This window comes from Scardinius erythrophthalmus (genome assembly GCF_964197995.2).
Source record: "Scardinius erythrophthalmus genome assembly, chromosome: 19".
NCBI lineage: Eukaryota > Metazoa > Chordata > Actinopteri > Cypriniformes > Leuciscidae > Scardinius > Scardinius erythrophthalmus.
In genome coordinates, this window is record NC_138239.1 from 925001 (window position 1) to 933965 (window position 8965).

General features: G+C 40.2%; 1 protein-coding gene across 2 annotated transcripts in view; it reads right to left on the reverse strand.

Moving 5' to 3' along the window:
- Nucleotides 1–8801, reverse strand: part of wdr25 (WD repeat domain 25) — a 10364-nt gene extending 1563 nt beyond the window's left edge. Inside the window, exons 1-5 of one of the 2 annotated variants that reach the window (XM_081347419.1) lie at nt 8368–8801; nt 7520–8028; nt 1772–1919; nt 420–550; nt 179–349 (exon numbers count right to left, since the gene is read on the reverse strand). In XM_081347419.1, coding sequence (XP_081203545.1) covers nt 179–349; nt 420–550; nt 1772–1919; nt 7520–8005 — 936 coding nt within the window. In that variant the 5' untranslated portion in view covers nt 8006–8028; nt 8368–8801. The remainder of the gene's footprint in view (nt 1–178; nt 350–419; nt 551–1771; nt 1920–7519; nt 8029–8367) is intronic. The other variant, XM_081347418.1, reaches the window with a different exon arrangement.
- Nucleotides 8802–8965: the final 164 nt, after the last annotated feature.

Sequence of the window (8965 nt, forward strand, 5' to 3'; positions counted from 1 at the left end):
TTCATTAAAATGACAAATTCTGTGAAATTCTGCGTTATACAGTAAATTCAGTTTGTATGAGTGGATTCCGTCCCTGTTTTCCGCATGTAAATCATAGAGCCCTAGCGTTCTAAAAGGAAATCCCCCTTTTCTAGTGCGTCTGCATGGATGTGTGCGTGTCCGCAGGGGAGGCTCTCACGTGGAAGATCTGGTTGGAGAGTTTGGCGGAGGTCTGGAAGTCCCAGGCGATGAGCGTTCGCTCGGCCGAGTCTCGGCTCACGGCGTCGGTGCTGCTCACGAACTCTCGGCCGCCGCTCAGGAACACGACGTCCAGCGTCTGCTGAACCGCAGCTTTGTACACGCGCAGCACCTGCGACACACAGCGCCTGAGACACACGCTCACAGCAAAGGCTCATGGGAAGGGTTGGAATCAGACTGACCTTCCGGCAGCGGGCGTCCCAGGCTTTGACCTCTGAACTGAAGCCGCCACTCAGGAACACGTCGGGGTCGGAAGGTCGCGGGGCGACGCAGGTCACCTTAAAACCGTTGTCCATCTGAGCGACGGTCTGACCTGAGGAGACATCGGCCAATCAATCAATCAATCAATCAATCAATCAATCACTCATTCAACCAATCATTCAATCAATAAACCAATCAATCAAATCAACCAACCAATCATGCAGTCAGTGAATTCAGTGTCGCTACTTTAGTTTCAAAGACACTCAATATTCAGTAATATTGTTAATTTGACTGCAGTGACACTATCAGACGAGAACCATAATGACTCTATTCTTCTGAAGAGCTGAATGTGAATTAGTTTCATAATTGACTAATTTTGCACAATGGAAACGGTGGAATATGTTTGAGGACGAACTGTGAATGTTGGTGAAGCAGCACTTTATTAACTGTGGCGCGATTCATATGACGATCAACTCATGCATATTAATGAGAAGATTTGCCTATGATCAAGTTTGATCAACTTCACTTTTTTTTGTAGCACTTCACAATAAGATCTCATTTAGTTTAACACACAAGATGTTCTTGTGAGAATGTGCTGGTGTTTGTGGAGCCGATCGTCATCTCCTGCATAATTAACACGCGTCCTCCGTGTTTTTCTTTAATGAATGTGATTCTCTGCCGGCCGATAAGAAGCGCGTCTCTCGTGATGAGCAGCTGAACGATCATTTCGCTTCTCCTGTAAACATTTATGAATGATTTAAGAATCTTTGGATATTTGTGCTGGAAAACATCAAACAATCATGATGATGATGATCTGAATCCTCCGTCTCTCTGCACACACACACACACACACACACACACACACACACACACACACACACACACACACACACACACACACACACACAGTCAAACCAAACCTTACTCACACATTTCTCACATCATCAGTTTATTCGCTATAGTTTAGAGAATGGTAATGAAATATGAGCAGAACTCAGCTGATATTTGACTGGTTTTGTCCGTCCTTCTGTTAGACTGTCTCACACATGAATTATGTTGAATATCTGTCAGCTGTTAAATTTAACTACACAATTAGATAATACCAGTTTAGCTCAACCAATCACCAAGCAATGCTTCATTGTGTTCAGTCTGTGTGTGAAAAGAGCATTAGCAATTAAAGACAACACACTTCAGCAAAACATGATCAGCTCAAAGTGTCCCAATCATTTTAAAATCCCAAATTTTTTAAAATTTTACAGGTAGTCACTGTATGAAGAATATTTGGGTATAATATGTCAGTTTACTTTATTTTGTTCTCCTCACACTCACTCACCTGTCTCCGCGTCAGTGAGCGCCGTCGTGCCATCGAACGACCCCGAGAGGAGGCGACGCCCACACGGCAGCCAACACGCATCACGGACCGCGCCCCTGTGGGCGGAGTAAGTGCGTAAGCACCGCCCACCGCCAACACCGTCCCACACCTACAAACACACACACACGTTCAGCTCAACGAGAACGCCAGTATCACTGCACCGTGACTCTATTAACCCTCTGGGGCTCTTCACGTGTCGCACACAAATGACCGAAATTTATTTTTTTATTTCAATTAAATTGATGTACTATATTTTAGTTCGATAATGTTTTTTTATTTAATATTTTGTATTTTTAGGGGATTTTATGGTACTTAATTATATTTACGCTGTATTTATAACCCATTTATGCACTTTTTGAGCATAGACCTGAAAATTACATTTCCAGCATAAATTGTGAAAAAAAGTTTAAAAAAGAGAATTTAAAGTTACAGAATTTTACCTAACTTGTATTTACGTAATACTATTTTCAATTTTTATATGAAATATATATTTTCAAAAACATGTTTTACTCTAAAACTGTTAGAAAATCAAAGCCATAAATCTAATCAAGTCGTGTTCCAAATTTTACCCTGATATCTCAGTAAATGAGCGTTCAGTGAGAGTGTGTTCGGCTGCAGTTCCAAACGCTTCCACTAGAGGAAACTCGTCTCGCATTCGTTTCCAATGCATCATTTCTGACCGCGAGCAGCTCAAGTGGGACTATTGTTTACAGGACCATTAAACCTGTTCAGATCATGTCCATTATTATTATTTTTTTTTTGTGTTCGCACAGCAAGTGCCAAAACCTTTACCAAGTTTCGTAACATTCTGATGAAGAAGAAAACAAATGTAAACTTTTTCAAAAATGACTAAAGAGTCTCATTCCAAAAAAACTCCACATTCACACATTCTGGCATGAATGCGACAGATTTGACATTAAAACCCTCCTATTATGTTGCATTTAATTTTTAAACGGCTTGAAAAACGCTGATTAAACTTTATTTCTTCTTGCAATTTGTCAGGATAGACAAAAAAAATCAACTCACCAACTACTAAAATATGAAATACATGACAATTTATCAAATGCAAGACTCAGTTTACTTTTCTGTCTATGTGCAACTGTTTTTTTACATAAAAATATGTGGGTCAATTTGACCCGAAACAGAAAGAGAGGAACCATTTCACAACAGGATTTCAGAATTTCACATATTTTATATTCGTTTAGTCTCTAACATACGGAAGCCCATTTCTGCCACACAAGGGGAAAAATTATGCTTTGGTAAATCTTAATTATGACATAAATAAAAATTATGAGCCATATTTATGGCATAAAAAGTTATGTCATAATAACAGTTACATCTGACTTCATAACATTAAAACTCTGAATTATGACATTCTAGACATAATTAGAGCTTTGGTCAAAATTCTCATAAAAAAGAAAAAAGTAAATTATGAGACAAAGTCGAAATTATGACATTAAGTAAATGATGACAAAATGATGAGTCATATTTAAGACTGTCATAATTATGAAAAACACTGAAATTGACATAAATCGAAATTATGACATGCTACATAATTATGACAAAAGTAAAAATTAAGAGTAGAAATTATGAAATTATATGTCATGATTCTGAGATAAAAAGTCAAAATGATGATTTATCAAAGCCTGATGACTGTTTTTCTACTGTGCTGGAAACGGGCTTTCATTCTGACGAGATAATAATGGTTTATATAAAACCACGAGTTTTGGTGTTTTTTGCAGTGTTGAACTGAACAGGAATCATCCCGAATCCCGACAGATAAAGCCGGCGGAGAGAGGAAGAGTGAACGTCCTGTAACGAGACAGATACAGACTGAGAGACGCTCCTCGACCCTCCAGACATGCTTCATTATACACACACACACACACACACACACACACACACACACACACACACACACGAAACAGCATCTGATAGTGTTGGTTCTCATTTCCTCTGTGGGCAGAACAAGCTGTCCGTGATCAACATCACCTCACAATCAGATCCAGCAGAAACAGACTGAAGTCAACACACACACACACACACACACACACACACACACACACACACACACACACACACACACACACACACACACACACACACACACACACTACAGATGAATTATGAATTATAACCCAGCAGAACAGGACAGGTTTAGTTCCCAGTCTCTGGTTCATCGATCCTTCCATCAGTCCTCGGTGAACATTTCTTATGAATATCTGAACGGTGGGTTATAATGTTCAGTGTGTGTGTGTGTGTGTGTGTGTGTGTGTGTGTGTGTGTGTGTGTGTGTGAGTTCACCTTTCCTGAGGCCACGAGCGTGAGTGTGTGTGTGTGTGTGTGTGTGTCTCCTGGGTCTTGACACACATATTCACCTGACCGTGATGGAGCCGCATCGCAGGGACACACACATGAACACACACTCGTCTGGTCCTGAACCCCAGTGTGTTCACATCCACAGGCTTTATTGATTTGTGTGATACTGAATAAAAAAAATGCTGGATGGAAATGCTAAGATCTTCATAAATTCTAAAAATGTGCTTAAATGAGGTGGATAATTATCATGCAGAGATTTAATGATAATTTATTTTTAATGATGAAACTGGATTCCTCTAGTATTGGCCTTCGGGGGTTAGATGAACAATCAGGCGTTTATGTGACTAATATAATCCTAATTCTGATATTGCTTCACTGATTTAGGCGACACTTTATTTTACAGTTCCCTTGTTACATATTTCACATGTAAATTATGCGACTAACCCTGAACATAATGTTGATCATTAATATTACTCGGTACTTAAAGGGTTACTTCAGGATTTAGCATTAAGCTTTGTATTAGTAGAAAACCTGTAGTATTTTCGAATTACCGCGCTTTCCACCCTCATATCCCCCTGAGACAAGAGATTTATGTATTTTTTGTCTGGAAAAAATCCTCCGATGACGCAAAAATCGTCATTTTGCGTCATCGGAGGATTTTCTGGCCAGAGGCTAAAGACTACAGCCAGTAGATGGCGCTGTCCCGCATGTGTTCAACCCGCCCATAGAGGGTTGGATCTCACTCACAGAATGTACACAGTGTCAGCTTTGGAAGCTAAGCTAAAATTGAAGCTGAATTCATTCCGATTGGTGAATCTGAATGTAGTGTTTACATGAACGCTAAACAAGTGATCGGTTGATGTGCGTTTTACCATTGCTAAGAAAATTCCCGCTTCTCCGTGAGAGATGCGAGACCGGTGCGTCTCAGTAATGAAGCCACCGGCCTCGCGCCGTTCTCCCGCGGCCATCAGCCTCGTCCTGCTCGCCACAGTAAACATGATGAATGGCGACTGGAGAACGCAAAAGCCGAATCCCGGACATTTTGGACGATCTCTAAATCCCTCGCAAACTCATCATGTAGGCTAGCTTTGTTGTTTTCAACTGCGCACTCTTACCGGTAGTAGGCGTGGCCTCCTAAGGCAGCGAAGCAAGTGCATTCTGGGAGTTGTTGTCTTTCATCCACATAAGCCAAAAATACATTTTCTGGCTTTTCTCAGTCTAGAAAGCTCCAAATTCAAAAATTTCTTCACATTTCTTCTACTTAAATGACCTATTTTAAATACACATTCATCTTCCCAGAGGTGAAGTATCCCTTTAAATGTATAGTTAAACTGTATTGTAAAACTTTTTTTTAGTATTGTTAGTTCCAATGCTTGATTCTGATTGGTCAATAGCTGTGTTTTATTCCCGATAACACACGCCTATGGCCGCTTCACCCAACGGTTCTGTGTGTATCACTACACAACACCCTAGCAACCACTCTTAGCAACATCAACACACGTTCTCATTGATACTGTTCACTGAAGCTATAGTAGAGTATTGTGGGAGAGCGAGTGTTCCTGCATCTACAGTAGATATAGCATTGTCCTTCAGGTCAGTCCTTTACTCATCATAATAATCTTGTCCTTTTTAACAGTTCAGGGTCAGAGCCTTAGTCTATCAGTTGTGTCTTCCTTCTCCGTGATCACAAGTGTCAGGCCTTTCAGTGTGAAAGTCTCCTCTGCCGACTGACTCAGTGTTTGCCGCCATCTACTGGAGAAATAATGTCTGTAACTTCTGCTGCTGTTCACGGTCAGGGACTATTTTTTCCAGCGGAAGGAAGGCTTTAAGTGGTTTTACATCATGAAAGCTGCATAGATACATATTTTTCGGCTTTAATATTTGTATTATGTGGTAACCGTTTTATAAAAGCAATAAGGTACTCGAGGCTAGTGCTGTATGGTGAATAAGTGACGGCTGACTCGAGCCGAACAACGCCCTTCATCCGTGACTTATTCCCGAGTGCCTTACGGCTGACACTGGGAATGAAGAGTGTAATCCTTATTTCCCCAAGAGTGAACGCCTATAGAAGAAGCGGCTGACTGTGTTGTGTCATGCTAGGCTAGGTTGGGTTAGGTTGAGTTAGGTTGAGTTAGGTTGGGTTTTGTGATATTAGGTTGGGTTAGATTAGATTGGTTTGTGTCAGGTTGGGTAGGGTTAGGTTAATTTGGGTTAGGTTGGGTCATGCTAAGTTAGGTTGGGTTGAGTTAGGTTTTGTTGGGTTAAGTTAGGTTAGGTTGGGTTAGGTCAGATTGGGTTTGGTTAGGTTAGGTTGAGTAGTGTTATGTTTTGTAGGGTTAGGTTAGGCTACATAAGGTTAGATTTGGTTAGGTTTTGTTGGGTTGTGTCAGGTTGGGTTAGGTTAGATTAGTTTGGGTCATGCTAAGTTAGGTTATGTTGGGTTTTGTTAAGTTAGGTTGGGTTTTGTTAACTTAGGTTGGGTTGGGTTAGATTAGGTTAGGTTTGGTTAGGTTAGATTATGTTGGGTTGAGTTAGGTTTTGTTGGGTTAGATTAGGTTGGGTTAGGTTAGATTAGGTTAGGTTGGGTTAGGTTTTGTTGGGTTAAGTTAGGTCAGGTTGAGTTAGGTTGAGTAGTGTTATGTTTTGTAGGGTTAGGTTTTGTTGGGTTAGATTAGGTTAGGTTTTGTTGGGTTAGATTAGGTTAGTTTAGGTTAGGTTAGGTTGGGTTAGGTTAGATTAGGTTGGGTTGGGTTAGGTTTTGTTGGGTTAAGTTAGGTCAGGTTGAGTAGTGTTATGTTTTGTAGGGTTAGGTTTTGTTGGGTTAGATTAGGTTAGGTTTTGTTGGGTTAGATTAGGTTAGGTTAGGTTAGGTTGGGTTAGGTTAGATTAGGTTGGGTTGGGTTAGGTTTTGTTGGGTTAAGTTAGGTCAGGTTGAGTTAGGTTGAGTAGTGTTATGTTTTGTAGGGTTAGGTTTTGTTGGGTTAGATTAGGTTAGGTTTTGTTGGGTTAGATTAGGTTAGGTTAGGTTAGGTTGGGTTGGGTTAGGTTTTGTTGGGTTAAGTTAGGTCAGGTTGAGTTAGGTTGAGTAGTGTTATGTTTTGTAGGGTTAGGTTTTGTTGGGTTAGGTTAGGTTTTGTTGGGTTAGATTAGGTTAGGTTAGGTTGGGTTAGGTTAGGTTAGATTAGGTCAGGTTGAGTTAGGTTGAGTAGTGTTATGTTTTGTAGGGTTAGGTTAGGCTACATAAGGTTAGATTGGGTTAGGTTTTTTGGGTTAAATTAGATTAGGTTTTGTTGGGTAAAGTTAGTTTAGGTTTGTTGGGTTAGGTTAGATTGTGAGTGTTATGTTTTTTGTTGGGTTGGGTTGTGTTGGGTTCGGTTGTGTTATTCATACCTTGCAGGTGTTGTCCATGGAGGCCGAGAGCAGCAGGTGACTGAGATGATCCACGGGACTCCACTGCAGAGTGTTCACTGGACCCTGGTGGGCCTGGAGGAGACACTGCACTCGTCTGGGCAGCTCGACCCGACCGGGCTTTAGCGTCAGGAACGGCCGGACCCTCTCCGAGACCTCGGACAGCAGACGAGCTCCGGCAGGTGGAGGTGTGTGAGGTGTGTGAGGTGTCTCTGGGGTCTGGGCCGCTGCGGTGGATACTCGCTGCCTCTTGGGAACATACGGCCTGACTCCGGCCGGCGGCGGCTGAGCTCTCTTCATGCAGCCAGACACGCTTACTGATGATGATGATGATGAGGATAACGAAGAGCTCATGATGAAGGACTGATCTTTATAAAGCTCCAGGTGAGGATGAGGAGCAGCAGACTGAAGATCTTGATCCGGATCACTGTCAGAATCCTCATAATCCACCAGTGAAGCCATGATCATCACTCACAAACCACTGCATGTGTCTGCATGGACAACAATATCAATAATAACACACACACACACACATATATATACATACATATATATATATATATATATATATATATATAAATATAAACTAAAAATAGATTTAAAAAGAATAATAATCTTATTAATGAAACAGTCAAACATTTTAGACAAAAAAAAGAATAAAAATCTTACTAATAAAACGAGACAAACAAAATTTTAACTATTGTAAACAGAAAGAATATTACACATATGTATATTTAAATTACAGTAAGTAAAACGACAATTGTATCTTGAATTTATTCTAATAATTAAAAATAAAGCAGCAGAATACACTAGTTTGTCCAAAAACTCACATTAAACGACGAGTAACTGACATCATCAACTTCATCTGTTATTAGCGAATATTGATCCGTCAAATCCCTTTCATAATATACGCATCTGTGTATCAGTTTAAATCGTTGGTATAACAATACAAACAGTCAGTTATTCTTGTTTATATGATTAATATTCGCTTCTGTCGTGCGGTGTTTTTAATTTGAAATATCAGGTAGCGAAACTCCGGAAGATTAAGAGCGGGTGAGGAATTTACAAGCAAAATAAGAGTCTCGTTTTAATGAACACCTTTATCTGAGTAAAACAGAGTAGGACTAAAAGTGTCAGCTGTCTTATTTGGATTAACCGTTACATTGGTTTGTGGGGTTAATAATCGTGTGTTTACACGACACATGTTTAATCCAAATTTTGATACTGATTCTCTTACTACTGGAGTGATAAGCACTTCTTGTAGAGGAAGCGGTTGGTTTCTGCGACAAAATAAGAGTCTTTAAAAAAAGAATAATTCGTGTTTATAAAATACACATCTTATATATTTCAGGTTGTGTGCATCGCCGTTATCTAAGTCAAACACAGTATGACTAAAAGTGTTTTTAATAAAAATATTTTCGCTGACAG